Here is a 21,887-nt window from a genome sequence, read left to right as displayed (position 1 = left end):
ATGATCTCCATAGCTAGACCCACCAGTTAACACAATCTTCTCCAAACAATCCACATTTAACATGACATTCCTTGGGATGATCTCTGAAGTTATTGTCTTTAATATTTGCATTAGGGCAAACTCTAACTTGGGTGACGTAGCTGTCTATTTACTCTTTTCAGCTGTATTGTTGCATTGATATTTCTGTTTTTTGCATTAAATCTTTATTAGATAGGTCCAAAATGGGATGTTTGTAGGTCCCTGTGCTAGAATGCACTGAGAAGCATGTATGTACATCTGCCTTTGCAGTTGCAGATGTGCACTCGTGTAGCTGGCTGGGTACGGCAACTGGAATTACCAGTGCCAGAAGCTCTGATTGCACACATTCTGTTCCAGTTCTCGCCTACCTTTCCACAAACATGACACTGTCTGAGGAGGTGGCTCCCTTGATTCAGGTGTGTATGCTGCACTGAAGCTGTTCTCTGTTGGACACATTGTTTGTTTCTGCATCCACAGGGCTTTGTGCTGGGAGATTTCTGTGCCTTGTTGTCCCACAGCAGCCGTGCCACCTGCTCCAGGATTCAAACCTCAAGGTGATGTAAATGTGCTCTCTGAGTGATCTGGTGTGAGCTTGTGGTCAGATACTTTCACTCCTGTGAATGAAAATCTCTGTTTCTGCTCCTATTTATTTTGTCATCCTGTTTCCTCTGAGAGGTTGAAATAGAGGGGTGTATTGTGGGGGAGCATGTTTAGCTGATGGAGAGAAACCCTTGGTAAAGATGTGGTTGAGGCCACATGGCAGCTGAGGCAGAGAATGGTGAGGACGATGCAGTACCTCTGGCCATATCAACCATGGGGCAATGATGGAGACTGCAGTGAGGGATGTTCAGCAGTGAGGATGGGTCATGCAGTAATGAGGGCTGCTGCTGGGCAGTGGCAGATGTGCTCTGTAAGGTAAATTGAGTGTGCTAAGGCAGAGTGACTTAGATGTTTTCCTCTTCTCTCTTGCCAGTTTTCCAGGGGGGCTGAGTGAGGAAGAGGAGAGAGATTTTTGTGCTGCTGGGTTCCCAGTTCTAGAGGAGGATTTTAATGTTGCGTTGGATCAGTTGCATGATGCCCATTCCCATGCTGTGGGAGCCCCAAAGGTATGAGCTCTCAGACCCTTCCCATGTTGAGGGGTTTCTTCAGTTAGTCAGTGGTATGCAATGGCAAGGGACAGGCTGGGTACCAGTCTTCCAGTGACAGAGACTGTCTCATGAGAGACTGTGAGGGTGGGGAGGAAGCTGGCATGAGAGCCTCTTATGTTGTGTGAAGCATTAACACAAAGCCTTTGGGCTAGACTCTCTGCTGGGACTTCTATTCCTTGACTTCAGAGCATTTGATGTGGGACCATGAGACCCAGAGAGTGCTTTGGGCTGTGTCTGGAGTCTTGTCCTTTGGGCAGTTTCTCATCTAAGAGCTACCAGGCTATGATAGCGTAAGGGTAGGGAAAGTAGTTACTTTTGTGGCCTGTGCAGGACCAGGTATGTTGCAGCTAAACTATTATGTGATGGCTTATTGGCCTGCCAGGTTTGATTGAAGGCATAGGGTAACTCTTTTTCAGGGAATATGTTCTGCTCATGGGGCAGTAAGTTATCCAGAAAGGGGCAGAACCTCACCAACTTAAGGTGATTGCATGATTGCATTTGACATCAAATGTTGACTCTAGGGACAAGATGCTCAGCCCCTCTCACCTCCAGCTGCTTTACACTTGTGCTTTACACTTCTAAACATGAAGCACCAGAACACTGATGTGAAAAGATGTCCAGGGATTTTTCTGGTAAAGGAAATCCTCAGGAGGTGTAAAGCTGGCATGGCTAGCTCTATGCTGCCAACTCCCACCCCTCCCTAGAGCAGGGCAAGACCAGACTGGTGATTCTCAGGCTAGGGAACATCTGGGGACCCATTCCTGTTTGGGTAGTTCAGTGCCAGAGTCAGAACAGGGAAAGCACGAGGACTGTGTAGAGCTGTCTCGTCTCCCAGTCCTACTCCTGCCCCAAGCACAAGTGGGGGACATGGCTGAAAAGCACCTTCACTCATTTTCCTCATTGATCATTCTGGCTAGGAAAGCAAGCAGGTTTGCCTGGCACAATTTTTTTTTTTCATTTTATTGCTCCAGCTTCTGTTGTCCTGGAAAGCTTGCACATTTCTCACCTGCTAATTGGTTTCAGTATTTTATTAGGGCTTGAAATTGGACCTCCTTTGGTTTGTTGAAATACTGTACATGTAAAAATGCACACATTAATATAAATGTTGTAGTGTGCCTTGTTCTTCCAAAGTCCTTATAGATAATAAGTAATTCTGTTTGTATTTATAAATATCTGACCAATTTTCTGACAATTGGCACAGGTTCAGAATATTCTGACCTTTAACTTTGAATATACTCCGTTCTACTGAAAGAATTTTTGCATAGGGCTTTATCTACTTTTTGTTGAAGGGATGCTTTTAGTTTTTGTTTTCTAGAATTAAAATATTTGTATAAGATTTATAAATAAGTTAATCTTCAGTTTCTGGCTGAGCCTGTAGTAAATAGGAAAGAGACTTTGGAATTATTTTAGGTAAATTCTTGAAAACATCAGCCCAGAGTTCAGGAGCCATCAAAAAGGTGATTACGATGTTAAGAATGCTTGAGTAGGGAACTGAAAAGAAAACAGGAAATGTCCATTATATCACTGTGTAAATCCATGGTACAACCACACTTGGATATTGCGTCAAGTTCTGGTGGTCCCCCCTGTCCTTTAGGATGTAGTAGGACTAGAAGAGGTATAGAGAAGGGGCAGCAAGGATAATCAGGGGCATGGAGAAGCTTCTGTATGAACAGACACTAAATAGGCTAGTGGTTGGCAACTTTTCAGAGCCCTGGAGCAGAACAACCAAGCTTTTCCCTGATGCCGCTTCTTCTTGATGTCTAGCCCTGGTGCCAGAACATCTCCAACATAGCCAAAACCCCATGCTGCTGAAGCCCCTTGTCCTGGGGTGTTGTAGAGGCTGATAATTTAACCAGGCTGAAGAGAGGAATGGAACAATTCACGAAGGACAGATCCATCAGTGGGTGTTACACATGATAGCTTGTAGTGCAGCCTCAAAATAAGCGCTTCCTAGGCCTCTGAATACTGGAAGCTGTAGAGGGGAGAGGGGCAGGGGATGGATCAGTCTGGATTGGCCTTATTTAAATTCTCTTCCCTTTCACATCCACTCTGTGCCACTGAGAGCTAAGAGGATGCTGGACTAGATGCACATATGATACAACTTAGTGTGGCACTTCTGAGTTTTTAGGTAATCTGTTAAAACCAGTGGATCCCCTGCAATAGAGAGTGAGATTGCCAGCACCAGATGATGAATGTGCCAGACAGGAGACTGGCTATTGACATTCGTTGGACACACAGAGCTGCTACAGGCCCAAAAGAAACAACTTAGACAAACCTTATTTTGCCTTATTTTTCTCAACACAATCATAGTATGTAATCATAGTACTTGTAAATCTAGGAGGTATAAGTTGCATTCAGACAGAGGCATGTGTTTTCCCAGTAGATGAGATTTGAGGCTGCTTCATTGTCTGAACTTCTGTTCTCTCTTTCTTAAGGAAGACCATTTTCAAATGTAGTTCAGTGTCTCATTGGATAACATGGTTAGATTGGGTAACAACTTCTTTCCCATCTCTGTTTATAAATGTCCACTGCAGCAGGCTTTCTTTCCTGAGGGCATTTGTTGCTGAAAACCCTTTAGTTTCTTTGCTTCCCTCTGGCATCATTTGCACTCCTCCAGCATCCTGGCTGTTTTTGTATTCTGTTGCAGTCTTAAAAATTAACAGCAGAAGGATGGAGGGATGGAGTGGTTGTTTCATGGCTCTTGCATCATGGGAGAAAGGAAGCTGAGGAACTTTTTGTTTTAAGGGCAGCTTTGCTTTTCTCACAGTAGACATTTAAATGTTTTTAGACCTGATTTAAAACTGGCTAGAGAACTGGAGCAGTAGTAGGACCAGGTCAACACAAGGAGCAAAGGAGTGAAAGTGGATTGGCCAAGAGGGAAAGAGATTCTATACTGGACTTGTTTTAAACTCCTTAGTTTTGTCTGCTCCTTTCAATGTTGGCCTAAGGGAGCTTTCTTCCTGTTCTTTGGTCCCCTAAAAAAGATCCAGCATGTCAAAGGCAAGACTTGATATTCCTGATGCTTCTAGAAGAAAACTCTTTCAGTAAAACCACAGAGCTGTTTATGCATCCCCAGTTAGCAGAAATGGCTGAGCCATCCACTCCTATTCTTATTACCCCTTCTCCCCTGGGCAAGTTCCTCCTCTGTGGACCTTATTTCTTGTCATCTGATTGGCTCCTTCCCCAATGCAGCACACTCACAGCTTGGGTCTTGAAGCTACATGTGTTTGTTTCTTGTCCCTTGCATTTTTCTTTCAGAGAAATGTTGTACCCTAATCACAGTGTCTTCTAGGACTCCATGTGCCCTCCACACAGGTGGATTTTAGTCCTTCCATAAAAATTATTTCCTGCTAGCATTTCTAATTGCCTGTACTTTGTTCTAAATTGGAGTGCAGTCTCCATGCTTTAGCCCTCTCCTGTGAGGTATGTTGCTTCCAGACAGCATGCACTCGCTTGTTCCAGGCTTCCCTGTTCAGTTTTTTGCATGAATTTGGGGCTCCTTGTGTAGGTGTAGATTGCATTTACAGATCTTGTCAGCCTTTCTGCACCAACAAATGACCTAAAAGTGCAATGACAGTTTGTGACTGGTCACTGACAGCAAGTGTAGGTTGCTTTGTTAGAGGCATGAGCGCTCTGAATTATACTGTGTTCCAGAGTGACAGCGACATGGACAATGGAGTAAGCTAAGTAGCCATGATGGGAAGAGTGGCACTTCTATGATTAGTGTCCTGTCAGACCCACAGTGCTTGGGGTCCCTGTGGCAGCCTTCTCAAGGAGCTGTTTGTGCATAGACCCTCAACAGAAATCACGTTTCAGATGGATTGGAGCAAGAGTCTCAGCAGTGTAGGTAGGAAGGAGGTATGGCAGAGTGAGACAGCTTCAGGGTGTTTCTTAGTAGTGATCCATTGACCAGTGGCCAGTTAACCAACTAGCTCCCTGCTGAATTCACCCGTTTGTCTATCAATATTTTACTGTGAAGCTGTACAGGTACCCTGGATGGACTTAGGTAACAACTTAACAGGTGGAAGGAGTGTAAGGAAGTGCAGGGGATAAATTCTTACCCTGCTCCCTCTCTGACTTTCCTTGTGTGCTGCAGAGCACAGAGTTGAATGGGATCCGACTTCACAAAAGAAGCATGTGAGAATCTGGCTTTCATAAGGGAGGTGTTAAAGGCTAGAAACATCAAGAAACCTTTTTTTGTCTCGGTGGGGGTGTTCTCTGCAAACTGGTCGAAGCCCACTTCTTCCTGGTTCTTGGGCAGTGTTATTTAGGCACTGGAGAAATCTCACAAGGAAGTCTTCCTTACTGCTGGCATGGACTGAACTCATCAATGGTTGGGGCTCCCCCAGCAGAATGGCATGCACTGACCTATGAAATACCAGCAGAGGCTTCAGGGCAGCTGAATCTAGGCCTGAGCATAACCATGCCCTGAGTGTACAGTACATGAGCCTCACATGGCACATCAGAAACACAGCTTGTTACCATGTATTTTGGTTGCCTGTTCTCTCTCTCTAAGAGGAGCGGGTAGAGTCAGGAGTACAAAATGGTGTTGTAGGCCAGTGAAAGGGGTGCAGGGTGAGAGCAGGCATGGGGCTGGCTGAAGGACTGGCAGGAGAGGCTGGATTTTGCAGAGGTGGGTATATGAGAGCTGGGCCAGGAGGTGGTAGAATAGCACAGCAAGAGAAAAGGCTTGCCTGTGAAAGGGGAGATGAGGAGACTGTGATATGGAGGAGCCTAGGATGATCAGCTGGAATCTAGGGGTCTGGGAGGGTCTGAGAAGGTGGTTCCCCCATACACAGTGCTGAGATCACCCTGTGCAGAGGTGTCCATGTGCCAGCCAGGATGCTGGACTAGGAGCTGAACAAAGCCTGGAGCAGAAGGATGATGTGGCTGTCCTCCCTGCAGATCCCTTCAGTCTTCTGGCAGGATGTGGGTGGGCTCCAGGAGGTGAAGAAGGAGATTCTGGACACCATCCAGCTGCCCCTGGAACACCCTGAGTTGCTCTCATTCGGGCTGCGCCGCTCTGGTCTCCTACTGTATGGGCCTCCGGGGACAGGAAAGACCTTGCTGGCCAAAGCTGTGGCAACTGAGTGCACCATGACTTTCCTCAGGTGAAGGGCAGGGATCTGTAAAAGGGCACTGGGGCATGCTTTCATTGGAGCCTGAGGGGGAAGGCTCACCTAGTGATTCATGGGAGGGCCTGACCTGTACAGGAATGGGAGGCAGCTGGGGTTGGAGAGGTGCTGGCATGGCCTGATCCTTACTCTCTCCTCCCTGCAGTGTGAAAGGACCGGAGCTAATTAACATGTATGTGGGGCAGAGTGAAGAGAACGTTCGTGAAGGTGAGTGGCTGCCCTAGCCTGGGGTTTGGTGTACACTGACCTGGGGGAGCTGAGCCTATCTGGCATGCCCAGACATGTGCCTGGGGAGATGGTTCTCCCCTCAGGAAGGAGTGGAAATTAGGCCCCTAGCTCATCCCTCTGTAGTCGGTCTGCTCTAAAGAGGACTCGCACCTCGCCAGTCTTCCAGCCCCTCTTAATCCTTTCTGTAACCCCAGCCTTGCCTGTTCCTCCTCACCATCCCAACTCTCCACATCTTGCCTGTCACATGCCTTGTTGTCTGCAGTGTTGCTCATCCAGACCTCCCTATTTGCCACCATTGCAATCCTTTTCTGCTCCTCTGCTACAACCAGCACCAACTGCTTAAAGGTTTCCTACCACCTCTCCCTAATCCTGCTTTAAATTTTAGCTCCTTAATATCCTTTTTGCAGCCCTTGGTAATCGCCCTCATCTGCTTTCCAGTGCCATTTTCTTCCAGCCTGGTGTGCCTTGTCAGTACCTTCTCCATACCACTCTTCATTGTTTGCACTGGTGTTCCCCAGAGACCACAGGCAAGGTTCAGGACTTCATGGTGGTGGGTGCTGTGCAGGCATATACAGGAGGGCTATGTTGTGTACAGCCCCCAGCCTTGGCTCATGATGGGAAATAACATGACCTAGGGGTGCTGGGAGAGGTTTCCTTTGTGGTGGTAGACAGCAGTCCCAGCATGTCCCTAGGCCACTATGGCCTGCCCCTTCCTCCTACGCTCTACCTTAGGAATGGGAGGCCTGGAGCAGCATCCTGCTCCTATTGCTGGCCCTGCTTTCTTTCCCAGAGAGCCACATTCCTGGGTAGGTTGGGCAGATAGTTTCCAGGGTGATGGTTCTCCACTCAGGGCTGTCTTCTCTCCATGGGCTGGATGCCTTTCTGTGACCTGTTCTGTGGCATCCACACTCTGCATGTCTGTCTCCTCCCAGTGTTTGCCAGAGGCAGGGCAGCTGCTCCCTGTGTTATCTTCTTTGATGAACTGGATTCATTGGCACCCAGCCGTGGGCACAGTGGGGATTCAGGAGGTGTCATGGATCGGTGAGTAGTTGCCAGGCCCTTCTTTGGCAGATGTGGTAGGACAAGGCATGAGTCTATGAGCTAGGTGTGCATAAAAACTCCTGGTTGGGCAGAGCACGTGCAGCCTGATCCTCAGCCCAGCATTGTCCTCATAGCCTCTAGCCTCAGCTCCTTTTCCATGCTGGGTCTGACGTGCTGTTGCACTGACCCAGGCATGGGATGGTGGGAGTGTTCAGTATTTGCTCTGTACTGAGTCACTGTGGGCTCCAGTCTGGGATCAGTCCCATAGTGCTGGGTACAGTGCAGACATAAGAAGGTAGACCCACTTTCCCTGCAGCCTAGAGAAGCTCCCTGTGTGCCCCTTGACACCATCCTGTCCTTCCCCTTCCCACTCGTTGCCCATGTTTGCATTGAGAAAGCCACTCTAGAAGCATCCCTTGGGGTCAGAGCACAGGGTTCTGAACAAACATGTGCAAATGCAGCCCTTGCCCATAGAAGCTCCAGGGCTGGGCTGCTGGTGCAAGTCTAGCCTGCCCTTTCTTTAGGCCCAGAAGCTCTTCAGGGTTGGGCATTCTTGGGAAGCAGCACATCCCTCTCAAATGGTCCATTGTCATGTGCAGCTCCATGGCTCTGGCAGTGGCACTTTTCAGCACATGAGTACAGAGGTGGAGCAGCTGAGCATAAGGATGCTCTGAGCCTGAGTGCAGTGCTGGGTTGGCAAGGGAGCTGCAGGACTAGGATAAACTCATGTCAGCTGGGCATGACTGCCAACTGATGGAGGGGACCCCCAGCTCTGACAGACAGTAGGGCCTTGCAGCTGAGCTCATTGCTTAAGGACTTCAGTTGTGATTAGCAAATCACCATCTATGTGTGGAATGCAGTCAGTAGACATGGGCGTCTGTCTGTCCATATATGGTCCCTCTCACCCAGGCAGCTGAACATTTAACCAGCCCTGGTGGATGCAGCTTTACTCTCTTCCTGTGAGGAAGAGCAGGGGAAGGGATTTGCCTGAGATCACAGAGTCATTCTGGCAGGGCAGGGCATGAATTGGTGTCATCTCTGTTGTCTGAAGGTGTGGCACATGGTGCCTGGGTGATGCCATTGGTGCCCTGCTACAGGGGTCTTGGTAACTCAGGGGCCCTGCTAGGGTTGTTCATCATGTCAGTGGCTGTGCTTGTGCAAAGCCCTTTAGGTGTGCGAGTGCTGTGGGGGCTTGGGCAGCACAGTCCAGTCAGTAGGGTACAGGACCAGAGGTTGAGTAGCTCAGGTTCTCCTCCCAGCTCTGTTGACCAGTTGCTGTCCTGTATGAGGCCTTTTTAGTCTGTGCATTCGAGAGGAGTGGCTGTCTCCCAGTGTGTATATGCATAGCACCTTGTACAATGGGGCTTGGCTTTGGAGGGAGGCATCCGGGTGCTGCTGTAATACAAATGAGTACTAACAGTGGTGGTAAGCAGCCCTGGATTTGGGAGGTGCATTCATGTTCTACACTGGGTTTGCCAGTAACTCCTGGGTGTCCCTTCCCCCACTCTACCTGGTAGAGTTGTCTCCCAGCTGCTGGCGGAACTCGATGGCCTTCATTCCACCCAGGAAGTATTTGTGATCGGAGCCACAAACAGACCTGACTTGCTGGACCCTGCACTGCTGCGGCCTGGCAGGTACATGGCACGCTGCTCTCCGCACCTTTCTTCATGTAGGTGTTTCCCCTCCACAGATAATGTTCAGCTCCCCACATGGCTGTCAGGTGAGTCATTTCTTGAGCAGCACCTTGGCTTCTGGGACCTGTGAGTGACTGTGGCAGATGCCAGTGTTTATATGTAAAAAAAAACCAAATCCAGCACCTTTTAAGGCACTGCAGAAAGCTCTAGGTCCCTATTGCTGCTGTTTCCCTGCCTACCACTTGCTCCTGCATGCCACTATACTTACGTGCCTCCTCTTGATTTGGGATTGCAGACTCCAAGAACAGGGTCTGACTTCTCTGCTTGTGCAGTGCCCAGCATGCCAGGGCCCCAGGCCATGTGGTGAAAATAATAGGGCTATTTAAATGCCAGTATCCCCAGCCCCTTTAGAAAAAGAGCAGAGAAGCCCTGAGGGAATAGCATTGTGTAGGGGCTGCTGCAGAAGCTGAGTACTGGGTTCCATCTCAACCCCATCATAGGAGACATGTTAAGGTGGGAATAAGCTAGGATCGTACAACAGGGCTGGAAGAGACTTCTATGGTCCAACTCCCTACTGAAGGCATGGTCATCCCTGTCTGAATCACCCCATACAAAATGTCTAATGTATGCCTAAAACTGTGCAGTCAGTCTTGCTCTACAACTACAAGGCACATTGCCCAAAGGCAGCAAAAGCGCCCAAAATTTGCCACAGGCAAAAGTAGGGGATGAGGGCTATCGTGGTTGTTAAAATACACTTGAGGGATCCAAAGAAGAGGGCCATCAGCTACAGAAGAAGGCAACATTCCCCACAGTCAGTACCAGCTTGACCATGGTGTAAAATTTCTTTCTGACCCCAAATGTGATCAGTCAGAACCTTAGAAGGAGAGGGACAAGAGACCCTCTAGCCAGGAGCCTCCAGCTTTCAGTCCCAGCAGGACCACTGACACTCCCCAATCTAAAATCTGCAGCCTTAGCTGCAGCCAGCACCCAGTGCTTCTGAGAGGCAACCCCCTACCTTCCAACACCCGTAGCAACAGGAGGGGAGAAAAAAATTCCTTCCCAGTCCCATGTGGCAACTATTAAAACCCAGAAACGTGGTGGAGGTGAGAATCAAACACTGCTCTGGAACCTGGGAACAGCAAATATAACTCCACGCTCCTTTGACTGGACAGTCAGAATTCCTCTTTCTGTATCCCCTCTATGAATGATGCATGCCCCCCAGAGGCTGGGGTAATACAGTGACCTCCGACAGGTGGCGGTGGCAGGGGTATGATGGTGGGGAGCTCTGGCAGGCAGCCGCAGCAGTGTTGGTGGCGGGAGGTGGGGTTGTGAGTGCCAACAGCAGTCAGCAACCACTCACAGATGCTGCCAGCAGTGATTAGCGACTGCCTGCAGATGCGGAGGGGGAGGGTTGCTAGTGGCCTCAGCCTGCAGGTGCCGCTGGCAGCATCGGCAGCACTTCTGTCAGGGGGTGCACGTGCACTCCCTACACGTGGCCAATGATCCCCTCCATTAACTTATCCTAGCTGCTTTAATCTTCTCTCATGGCAGAGGGAGCCTTTGCAGCCAGGAAATAGGTTAGAACAGCCCAGCAGCTGCCCTTACTTGGACTGGAGGTGGGATGGGCTGAGGGTTCCCTGGTTTATAGCCACTATGGTCTCTCTGCTCCCAGCTTCTGCACTCCTTGTGAATGGAGACTGCCTCTGCTATGAGGGAGCAGCCCCATGGGCAGAGGGTGTGCTACTGGGGGATATCCTAGCCCTGGATCCACGGGACCAGTCAGCAGAAACAGGCTTGCCCTGAGGTTTCTCTGCTCTTGACTACCTCTCTCCCTCCTGGGCAGGTTTGACAAGCGGGTCTACGTGGGTGTGAATGAAGACCGGGAATCTCAGCTGAGAGTGTTGATTGCCATCACAAGAAAGTGAGTGCCTGTCAGGCTGCCTCAACCAGCAAGGAGCCATCTCCAACTTCCCCCTAGGGCATATGCCCTGCAGCAGGGCTGGATTCAGGAGGGAGTGGTATGGGAGGGGGGCAGATTGGCAAGCAATCGAAGCAGCACATATGGAGTGTGGGACTCTAGAGGGTCCCTTGCTTAAGTTGTGGTGAACCAGCAGTTGGTGGGGGGGGTAGTTGTTGTAGAGTTAGTCAGCATCTTCCTTCCTGTTGCTCTCCAGCCACTGCTCCAATCTGGGAGACTGCTTTTGGCTTTGGCCTTATTTGGGAGGGACAAGCAGGGTGCAGTGCAGGCCAACCCAGCTCTCCCCACCCCTTCCAGTCAGGAGTCAAAGGGATCTGCAGACCTGTAGCAGAGCCAGGGCTTCACCTCAGGTCAGATCCTCAGCAGGAAGCATCTGAATTTTTAAGTTGGTGCCACTTGACACCATTTGGATACCTGCCACTGTAGGGTCAAGTCTCCATTGCTTTGCTCCATGGGAAAGAGATTGGAAACAGTCATGATCCAGCAGTGACTTAGTTCCATTGTGGAGAGACATGAGGCAGCAGGGCAGCAGTGAGTGATGGCCCATTGCTTTCTAGAGGGGATGTTCTGTGGATTGCTGTGCTTCCTCCAGTGCTGTAGTCCAGTGGTTCTCAATCTCTTTTGTACCAGGACCCATTTGTAAACATTGATGGCCAGTCCTGACCCAGTAAATAGTTTAAGTAGAAAACATCCCCCTGGCCTTGCTGGTGCCCCTTACTCCCGACCCGCTGCCCCCTACCCCCAGCTCCACAGTGTGTGGGGCATGGAGAGGGACACATGCCTGCCTCAGATTTGTATGCCCGCAACTGGCAATTGGCTGGAGCGTGGCATCGGTATGGGCAAGAGCCACTTCCACAGCTCAGCGGGTAGGACTCAGCCCACAAGGGGTGGTGTGAGGCAGCAAGACTCATTGCTGCTACTACCAGGACCCCTGCACTGCAAGCAGTGCAAAGAGTTACAAACTGGGGGTGGGATGCAGTGCCTCACCTCCTGCCAGCCTTTTGCCCACCAGGCCTCAGCTCTATACCACTGCCATGGTCTGGCCATCTCTCCCCTCAGGTTGCCCATGCTGCCCGCTGCCCCACCTACCCTCAGATCTGAAGTGGGCAGTGATGGCAGCAGTAGCTGGGCCATGACAGCGGGGTAGAGCCACAGCCTGGTGTGAGAGTGGCTGGAGGTGAGGGGAAGTTAGGGCAGCATGGGTCCTGGTGGTGGCAGCAGCAATGAGTCTTGCTTCCCTACTTCGCCCTCCCACACTGAGTCCTGCCTGCTGGGCTGTGGAGGTGGCTCCTGTCTGTGCCAGTCTTGCCAGGCTGCAGCCTCATGCCCACTGTGGGTACATAAATCTAGGAAGGCAAATGCCCCCTCATGCCTCCTGAAGCATTGCCTGTGCTCCCTTCAATGCATCATTTTTGCACCCCTGCCATGCCCCATAAACTTTCCTGCAGGGAGCTATGGGAGCTGCTCTCCATGCTGCCTGGCTGCCACATGCATGTGTGTGTGCACACATGCATGTGGCACCCCCTGCCTGATCACCCTCCTCCTGCTTCCCCAGTCCTAAGCATCCCCTTGCATGCTGAAACTCTGCCAGCCTGCAAAGGGAAACCCACAGTTTCCCATATTTTTTTCTTCTTTAAAGGAGAAAATCTGTGTTTTTTCCATGGCAAATGGAAAACCAGAATCCCTATTTATTAGTATTCACAGTGCTAACATATGGTGAAGCACAAGCGGCATCTATTTTGTCAAAAATGTATGGAAAATATGATCCATTTTTTAAGTTTGTTCACATCCCTTTCATATATTCTTGCAACTCACTTTTGGGTCACAACCCATGGGTTGAGAAATGCTGCTCTAGCCTTTTCCCATAAGTTTTATCCCCTGCCCTGCTTTTGAGGTGGTTGCTGCTCACCTCTAAATTCTCAGGAGGGTGGCCAGGCATGTTCTGGTAGAAGAAAAGCTGTTTTCATTGCTAATTTTCATTTTGGAAGGTTATGTTTGGCAGCTTAGCACTCTCCTGTGCTGCAGGGGTGACATAGCTTCTGCTGTGTGGGGTTTCGACAGGATTTTCTAGTGCTGACTTGACTGGTTTTACTGGTACTGGTAGTTCTTGTTTGGGAGGAGTGTGGAGCTTAGGAGTCAGGTCTCCAAACCCTCCTTTTTTTTTTTTCCAGATCAACAGCTCTAAATTGCCCCTGGGTCTAGGGAGCAAGCACAGGGGCCCACATGTGACCACTGCCTGATGTGATCCCCTGGGGGGGTAGGTGAGCAGGTAAACCCAGTTTAGTTTGGAGCAGCTGGTGCAGAACATAGAAGGTGCTAAACAGGGAGAGGAGCTATTGTGGGATGCAATTACTCCTGCCCCAGCCCTTCCGGCTGCCTTGTTTCTCTGAGTCTCCATCTTTATGTGATCCAAGCTCTGGGTATTTCCCTCCCTGGCAGGTTTAAATTGGACCCTTCAGTGAGTCTCACCAGTATCCTAGACAAGTGCCCTGCCCAGCTGACTGGAGCAGATCTGTATGCGCTCTGTTCGGACGCCGTGATGCATGTCATCAAACGGAAAGTGGAGTGCATTGAAGAAGGTAGGACCCCTTCCCGGCCACTTTCGCTGCTGAGAGTAACTAACATCTATGCAGTTGGGAGGCCTGTGCAGTGTTTTTTTTGCTCCAACCATGTGTTTTTTGTCGGGAAGGAGGCAAGCAAGTGCTTTTGTGCTGGTCTCTGAAATGCAGAGATCTTGAACATCATGTGAAGGTCAAGGAATGGGCTCTCATCTGGCCATCCTGGGGTCAGCCCCAGCTTACTGGAGTTGCTGGCTGGACTTTCCCCTTTCTTCGTGTCAGTCTGTGGGCAATGGTGATGAGGCAGCTGCATGATAGTGGGTTTGATGCCAGGCTGTGAGGATGACTGAGTGAGGGGGAGCATGGCCAGGATTAGTGTGACTGACTCAGAAGAGAGGACCCCCACAGTTGCACATGTACAGCTTCAAATGCCATAATGCCTCATGCATGGAGTAGCCATCTGCCCATAGGGCACGCAAGACCTGCTGGGCCTCAATCATGCCATTCTCATAAACCCATCCTTTCCACTTGGGCTGCTGGCAGAAGGAATGTGTACAATAGTTGGTGACTGGGAAGGCCTTTAGTTCAGGGTCTGTGCAGCCCTGCATTGGACCTGGCCAACAAGATATCTGAGGGGACACATTCTCCCCTTGTCACTACAGTGGGAGGCACAGGAAATGAGGTGTCTACGAAGGTCTGTGCTGCCTCTGATGTCACCAGTCACCCTTCCTTGTTCTCAGTCTCTGTCCAGCTGTACCTTCCTTCTTCTGGAAGCTGAAGTGCATGGGACCTGCTACAAGAAGGGCATACCCAGAGCCTGGGGTTGGCAGCAGTTTTCATAAGTGAATTGGTGTCTGCACTATGGCCTACCTGCTTGGGCTTCTAAAATTGGGACTTGTCTAGGATTTGTCTCTCTTGCCTCCTGCTCTTTGAGCTCTTGGGGCACATGAGTTGCAGCTCTAAGCCTTTCTCCACAGCCCTGGCTGTAGGAATATCCTTAAAATTAATTCCCACCTCATTCTGTGATCCTTGAGCCTGGGGCTTAAATACTACCCCCTGCATTGCCAAGCTGCAGTCACCCTGCAGGGGGTGGGAGGGCTGCTCCGAGGGCCCAGCCCTTCTGCCTGGATGAAGTTCAAGGACCTCTGCCTTCCTGGGAAGCAGGTTCTGAATTGCTCAGACTGCAGCAGCCTCTTTTACACAGGAAAGATTTTGAACATGGCATAATGTGTTAAAGGCTACACCCATGCGGGCTAGGAGGAGGAGGGGACAATTGACAGGCTGCAAGCTGCAGGGGTTGGAACCAGCTGAAAGAAAGCACTTGGCCCAAGGGGAAGGAGCGCCTCCCAGTGCTCTTTAACAGTTTGGCATAATTAAACCAGAGTCCCTGTTGGGGCTTGTTCAACTGCACTCTGCATGTGTACATGTGCATTCTGCACCAGAGATTGGGGATGACCATGTGCTCTGCTTTGCAGGGCTGGACACAGAGAGCTCTGATCTTGTCCTGACCATGGAGGACTTCCTGCAAGCTGTTGCTGGGCTGCAGCCATCTGTTTCTGACCAGGAGCTGCTTAGATACAAGCTGATCCAGCAGAAGTTTGCGGCCTGCTAGCATCTAACAGGAAAGGAAGGCATGGAGCATGTGGGACCACACGGCTGGCACTAATGCAGGAGGGTCTGGGAGACCACCCAGACCCAGGACAGAACCCTTAGAAGCAGGGGAGTTGTTGTCTGTTGATTCATGACCGAGTATGGTACCCAATCAGGTTAACGGGGTAGGATTTTTGCCATGGAGCTGAGGCTGCTGCCAGCATTGTGAGGGGGTGGGAGCAGCTTGGCTCTTTAACCTGCTTTCTGCTTCCAGCCTTTCCCTGCTCAGCCTTGTAAATCTTTGCAGGCACCCTCCTACCTGTGTTTGTCTGATTGTATCCCACAGCCCACTCTGTACCTTTGAGTACAGTGAGAGCTGACGGTGAGAGGCAGGCCTTGAATTTATCTGTGGATCACTGTGGAAAGAAATGCTACTCCAGCTCCTGGGAGACTCAGAATGTTATGGAGAGTGCCAGGGCTGCCCTTGCACCTAGGGCACAGCAAAGAGTGATGTCACAGCTGAATGTCTGGGAAGGGGGTGGGACAGTTGCAGTGGGCATGTGTGGGTGTTTGCCAAGGCTTTGACCCTTCCCATTTTCCAAGCCAACCATCTAGAGAGGCATATTGCTCCTCAAGACCGAGTCTCTACAGCTGTGGGCGTGTGAGAAGAATGGTGCAGTGCTCACCCATTCCAGGGGCTTGGCTGGTATTTAGGAGATTTTGTAGGCAGCCATGCACCTATCTGAAGGGCCTGCACTATGAGGAGGGCAGCATCCATATCGTGTTGAGCCAGGCAGGGAGAATTGTACAGCCTGCACATCCACCGCAGCACAAGTTGTACAGTCTGCTCCTTAGGGGACTATTTCATTGCCTATGTCTGCCTCCCAGTAGTCTGATCTAGGCATGGGCAGTTCTGCAGGGTGTTTGGGGAGGGAGGAGGGAGTGTTAATGGTCATCACTAGCCTCTGATTGGGGGTGGGTGTGCGTGCGTGCATGCACCAAGGCTCAAGAGAGTCTTTGGGAGTGTGGCTACCCAGGCCAGTTAGGTCATAACCAGAATCAGTGATGGGACCTGAATCAGTACTTGGGCAACTGCCTGTTCTTGCCAGGGCAGCAGCAGATGCCCCAAACCACGAGCAGCACAGCTGGGGACTATGCAGGGGAAGAGACGCTTGTACTCTGTGCCCTTGGTTTTGACTCCTCACCAGCTTAGCCCAGCCCCATGAGATGCCATCCGTTTGCCTCTGTTCTGTGAAGTTCTTCAGGGTGAGGTGTGGTGTTGAGGGTTTCAGTGAGATCAGCCTTGCTGTAAATATCCAGCATAGTCAAAGCTGAAAGTGGTTTTGCGAGTGCTATATTCACCCATGGCCATAACCAGACTTCGCTGCATTCTCAGTCAGGAGGAGCCAAAACACATGTTGTGGTATGCTCCAGAGCACCTAAAACCCACAAAACCCAGCTGAGGCAGTGCAAACATCTGAGTACATCATGTAGCCAGCTTATCGGGCAAGGTAGGAGAAAATTAGACATGCCCCTGGCCACTGTGCCCCCAGGGGCACGTGGCATTCATGGCTGCTGCCACCTTGCCCATACATTTTGGTTAAGTGCACATCTCATGGGTGGCTGTGTCAGGGGTTGTGGGCCTCAGCTATGCAGTTCTAGGTGATGGGCAGGCACGTGTGTTCTATAAGCCCTGGAGCAGGCCCTCCCCGTGCTGAAGGGGGAAGGTATACCCTGGCCCCACTACTACCCCTTGGAGTATCTTCCAGCTGAGTTGGGCCACCTACAGAGTGAGGGGCTACCTGGCAACTAAGAGGAGCTCACAGCTGAGCCCTGCATAGACCCAGGTGGCCTTGCTCCCTCTGCCTCTTGGATGGAGCTGTGCAGTCATGCAGCTGTGCAGCTATGCTCTGTAGGGTGAGGAGTGGAGGAGGGGAGCCAAGCCCCTGCTGCTGATGCAGTCCCAGGCTATCCTCTCCTAGCCCCTGTGCCCACAGCAATAGAATGCAGGCTGATGGAGGATTAGGCACTTGTCTGTACAACCAGAGACCCCAAGGCAGCAGCATCCTGCTCTGCCACCCCCTGTGTGCCTTGGCTAGCAGTTCAGTGCCTCACTCCTGGTCCATGTGGAAATACCACACTGCCTGCCCTTAACCCCTGTCACAGGAAGGCATCATGGGAAAAGCCACAGGGCAACTGACACCCCAGTGATGCACAGGCCAGGACCCAGACTCCAGCAGCTCCATTCACAAGGCAGTCCCCAGCGATGCTAGCTGCCATGGCCTCCAGGCTTCCCCCTCACCCCGGTAAGTTCATGGCCCCTGCCCTAACTCCCCCCCTCCCCTGCTTGCCCAAGGACAGACGCACAGAACTACATGCAACTTCCATGAGCATTGTTACTGTTTCCCTTCAGCACTTTCTTGAGAACCCGTGGCAGCCCTGAGACTTGGGCAAGTGCACACCCAGTGCGAGTGACAAATGCAAGCAGTAGAGAGGGAGCAGTAGCAGCGCACCGTCAGAGCCTGCTTATGACAGACACGGCCCCTGGGGGCTTCCCCATGTGGCCAAGCTTATCTGTCACCAAAGCAGAGCCCTGGCTGGCTGCTCAGAGACCAGAAGATAGAGAAGGGTCCCTTCTCATCCTCCATGCCAGTCAACTGGTGTGGGCAGTAGTAGCCAGCCAGGGAGCCCTGGGCAGTGGCTGTCAGCCGGTCTTCTTCACTACATGGATGAAGTAGCAGGGGATGTACTCCTGGCCAGGTGTGTAAGGCTTGAAGTCACCCAGGATGCTGTGCTGGCACCTCCCCTGGAAAGCATTCTTCAGCAGCTCCGAGAAGGCCTCCAGGCAATGAGGGTAGTAGGAAAGCCGGAACTTGCTAGAATGCAGGAGCAGAGAGCCAGCAGTGAGGTGCTGTCGGGAGACTGGGGCTGGTCTCTGCACCTGCCTGATTTCCAGGGCCCCTTGTGAGCAAGAGTAGCCTGCTCACAGGGATGCAGATGAGCTGCCAAAGACCTGTGCATTTCTTCATGTTTGTTTCAGGAAACAAGAGTCTGCATTGGGCATAGTGGGACATGCCTGGGGAGGTATACTAATATCTACCCCTGCTCCCACTCCACAGGCCTGTCACCTGGTTATGCATGCCTACCCACCTCAGTTCTGGGCTTCCTTCCATTTCCTGGGCTGGAACTTGCACGGTATAGTCCAGGGTCACCATGTGGGCCTTGTTGTTCACAAAGAGCACAGATGTAGTGATGTCCTTTGTCAGGTCACTCTGGGAGGGAGACAAGGCTGAGAACTGCCTGTTACCACCTTCCTGTCTGGCCCTGGCCCTGCCTACCCCAGAGGCACAATGCTGGTGTTTGCAGGGAAGGGGAGGGCCAGGCTCATCCCATGTCTCCTCCCATACCACTAGCCTGCAATGTACAGGCAGGTGGGCTCATTCTCCATAAGTATTCAAGGATGGGGCTGCCTGTGCAAGGAGATTCATTAGTGATCCAGTATCAATTCCACTCCCAAAAGCTAAACACAGCACCCCCCCACCCCCGCTCCATACAGTGCAGAGCACCCCCTCCAGTGGGAGATGAGCCTAAAGCCATTGAGAAAGCTGAGCATTCTCCCTTCAAGGCCTTTGTTTGGGCTGGCTCCAGCCCAGACTCTCTGCCCCTTTCCTTTAGTCCATCATGACGTATGCCTGTCTGCTAGGGCTCTGCCTGGTCCCTTGCCTGTTCTAACTCCCAGAGCCTCCCCACCCCTTTCTCCTGCACATTCAGCCACATTGTTAGCCAGACCTGCCCCCTGCCTGCCAGCTACATCCCAGCTGCAGGGACTCACTCCACTGGCTTGGGTGAATGGTCTTGCCAGGATGCCAGAGAGGGCAGAAAGCAGGTCAAGGCCATTGGATGCCCGCCCAGCAGCAGGAGGTGGCAGGAGTTGGAGGGAGGAGTCTCTCCCACCCAGCCTGAGCACACCTTCTGATCCCCAAAGGACCAGCCAGGGCACGGCCCTGTCTGGCCAGCCAATAGAGGGACATCCTCCTCTTCCCCTCCCAACAGGGCTTTCCAGGGCAGTTACCTTGTAATAGATATTCTTCCCTGGAGGCGCGCACCCCGTGGCCAGGATATGGTCGTAGTTGCGATGGTCAATGACCATGACACCACCTGGGCGCACCATGCTTGCAATATTCTTAAGTGCCATCTTATGATCGCTTTGGTCACCTATGAGATGGGGCAGAGTTCAACTATACTGCTGTGAGCTGTCTGAAAGTGCCTCCTTCCCTGGTGCCTGCAGCCCCTCTCCCAGGGTACTTTGCTCCAAAGTAGAGGAAGCTGCACTCCAAAGATCTCCTGGCAAGACATGTGGGCCTTACTTCCAACCTCTTGCTGGGCCCTCTGTGCTGCCTCAGCTGGTTTAAAGGGGCCCTCCAGGAACAGCACAGGCATAGTGGGGTTGCTGGACAATGCATGGCCAGTGGGATGGGCAAGTGGTCCAGGGAGAGGTGGCTGGAATGCATGGTGCAGACAGCCCATTACAGCTCCCAGCAAGTTAGAGCAGCCCCAGAATCCTTAAGGTGCTGCGATTGTGCAGACAAGCCTTCCCTCCTCTTCCCCCTTCCTGAACATCTATGGCTATGCCTGCATTGCACTCAAGGTGAGAATGTAGCATGTGCAGCTGTGCCAGAGTCAGTGCACAGCTGACAGCAGCAGGGGCTACACAAACCCAGTCAGGACCTTGGGTATGTTGGTGACAGTGGCCATCCCTGCTGTGCACAAGCCAACTGCATGAAAACTTTCCTGTACTGTAGGATGCAAGACAGATGGGCCCTGGGGAGGTGGGGACTGCTCCATGCAGTTGAGGTGCCATGTACCTGTCTCCAGACAGGCCAATCAGCCAAGCCTTGTGCTGTTGAGCTCACCTTTGAAGTCAGGCAGATGCGCGAAGGAGTTCCCTAGGCAGATGACAGCATCAAACCCATCTCCAGGCTTCTTCATGTCCCTCTCCAGGGTAAGCCAGTTGGCCTCCTCAATGACTGCCCCCAACAAGAGCTGGTTAGGTATGCAGAGGCCCTGCTGGCTCTGAGTTGGTCTCAACATGCTCATTCCCTGCTGCCCACAGACACCACTCCCTTGCCCCCCAGCACAACTCAAGGAAGGGCATCCCCTTCATATGACTCATGCCCTTGCTGTGCCAGAGCGAACATTCACTGGCAAACCCCCCAAATCCCAGGCACTGATCTTCTTGAAACTTGGCAGGCTTCATCCTCCCTTCAGAGGATACCATCCCTGAAAATTTCATCCAAATCAGACAAAAAACAACAAAGTTATAGATATTTTATTGTTTCCCCATTACACCCTATGGCTGGATCTCCGAGGAGGCTCCAAACCGCTTTGGGAAACCTAACGAGGCAGCGCTTCGATCCGGCTGTGCTGCTTTGGACCCCGAGGCATCCAAAGCTTCTCCAAATCTGAAGCTCTGTCCAAAGCCTTGCACAGCCCTATCAATTAGCATTTGTTCAACTCTGAGTCCCCTACCCGCCATAGCAGGTTTCCAGCTGCACTGCATGTCTGAAGCTACACCCAACTAACTCCCCAGAGCCAGCTGGGGCAGAGGGGGCAGACAAACCATGCATCATGAATGGAGAAGCCTGCAGAACCCCACCAGCTCTCTGGCATATCACAAAAGAGCAGAGCCACACAAGCCCCATTCTCCTCCTGCTGCAGGTGTGCAGTGTCTACAGCATGGTGGCTGGCCGAGACACAGGACTCAGAGGCCCAGTGGTCAGGGCACCAGCCTAGGTTGGACTTAGGTGACCTGGATGGTCTTCCTGCATCCCCCTGGCCCAGTCCCTCTGTGATCAGTGCTCATTTGTATAATAGGGGCAAGGAGGAGGTTGGCGGAGTGCACATTTAGCAGGTTATGGCTGAGGGTGTCAGATCCTCCCTTACTACAGAGAGGCCTCTCAGACCTCCAACAGGCAGAAAGAAGGCCAGCTGTGCTGATGACACCAGGGCTCACAACCTGCTTGCTGTAGACAGCTGGCAACAGCCAGACTGTGTCACTTGCTATTAAGGATTGACTCTTCCCCTCTGCTGGGGGTGTCAGGAGGTGCTGGCAGCCAGTGGGAGAAGCTTGATCATGCCTGACACACTGGGGGCCTCTCTGGCCAAGTTTAACACGACCTGGAGCCCTCAGCACCAGCAGGACAAACACGGAGGGGGAGAGGCTGACCGGCAGGCCGTTCCCCAGAGCCCCTGCTGCCAGGGATGGGAGGAGACCCGAGGGCTAGATGGGCCCAGAGAGGGGGTGGGCAGATCTGGCTGGCAGCCCCGCGGGGCAGGGTGCGGGCCTACCCCATTTGTCGAAGGGCTCCTCCTTGCGCCGCTCCCACCGCTCCTTCAGGGCGTACTTAAGCATCTTGTCGCTGGCGTCCACACTGGTCACGCTGAAGCCCTCCTCCAGCAGCATGATGGAGTCCACCCTGCGGGGCACGGGGGCGTGAGAAGTGCTCGGGGAGGGGCCGGCCCGGGGCACGGAGGCGTGCCGGCAGGGCCCCGCGTGG

The 21,887-nt window shown here is 52.0% G+C and overlaps 2 protein-coding genes across 2 annotated transcripts in view; one reads left to right on the top strand and one right to left on the bottom strand.

Annotated features, from left to right (window-relative positions):
* PEX6 (peroxisomal biogenesis factor 6) overlaps positions 1–15,645 on the top strand; it is a 40,269-nt gene extending 24,624 nt beyond the window's left edge. The window contains exons 9-17 of the mRNA XM_019526874.1: positions 496–572; positions 992–1,124; positions 6,072–6,277; positions 6,447–6,508; positions 7,462–7,570; positions 9,088–9,204; positions 11,048–11,125; positions 13,622–13,761; positions 15,216–15,645. Coding sequence (XP_019382419.1) covers positions 496–572; positions 992–1,124; positions 6,072–6,277; positions 6,447–6,508; positions 7,462–7,570; positions 9,088–9,204; positions 11,048–11,125; positions 13,622–13,761; positions 15,216–15,352 — 1,059 coding nt within the window. The 3' untranslated portion in view covers positions 15,353–15,645. The remainder of the gene's footprint in view (positions 1–495; positions 573–991; positions 1,125–6,071; positions 6,278–6,446; positions 6,509–7,461; positions 7,571–9,087; positions 9,205–11,047; positions 11,126–13,621; positions 13,762–15,215) is intronic.
* A 2,061-nt stretch (positions 15,646–17,706) lies between these two features.
* On the bottom strand, positions 17,707–21,886 carry LOC109304209 (glycine N-methyltransferase-like; the record flags this gene model as incomplete). Its single annotated transcript, XM_019526689.1, has 5 exons — positions 17,707–18,206; positions 18,481–18,602; positions 19,403–19,545; positions 20,244–20,357; positions 21,679–21,886. Coding segments are annotated over 5 exons (759 nt in total), but the record flags the coding sequence as incomplete, so codon positions are not given.
* Between the last annotated feature and the right edge of the window lies 1 nt (position 21,887).

Source organism: Gavialis gangeticus, unplaced genomic scaffold (assembly GCF_001723915.1).
Source record: "Gavialis gangeticus isolate Ggan-Ray unplaced genomic scaffold, GavGan_comp1, whole genome shotgun sequence".
In the NCBI taxonomy this organism is placed as follows: Eukaryota; Metazoa; Chordata; order Crocodylia; family Gavialidae; genus Gavialis; species Gavialis gangeticus.
The sequence above is the reverse complement of the archived record's forward strand: the minus strand, read 5'-3'. Positions and strand labels throughout refer to the sequence as shown.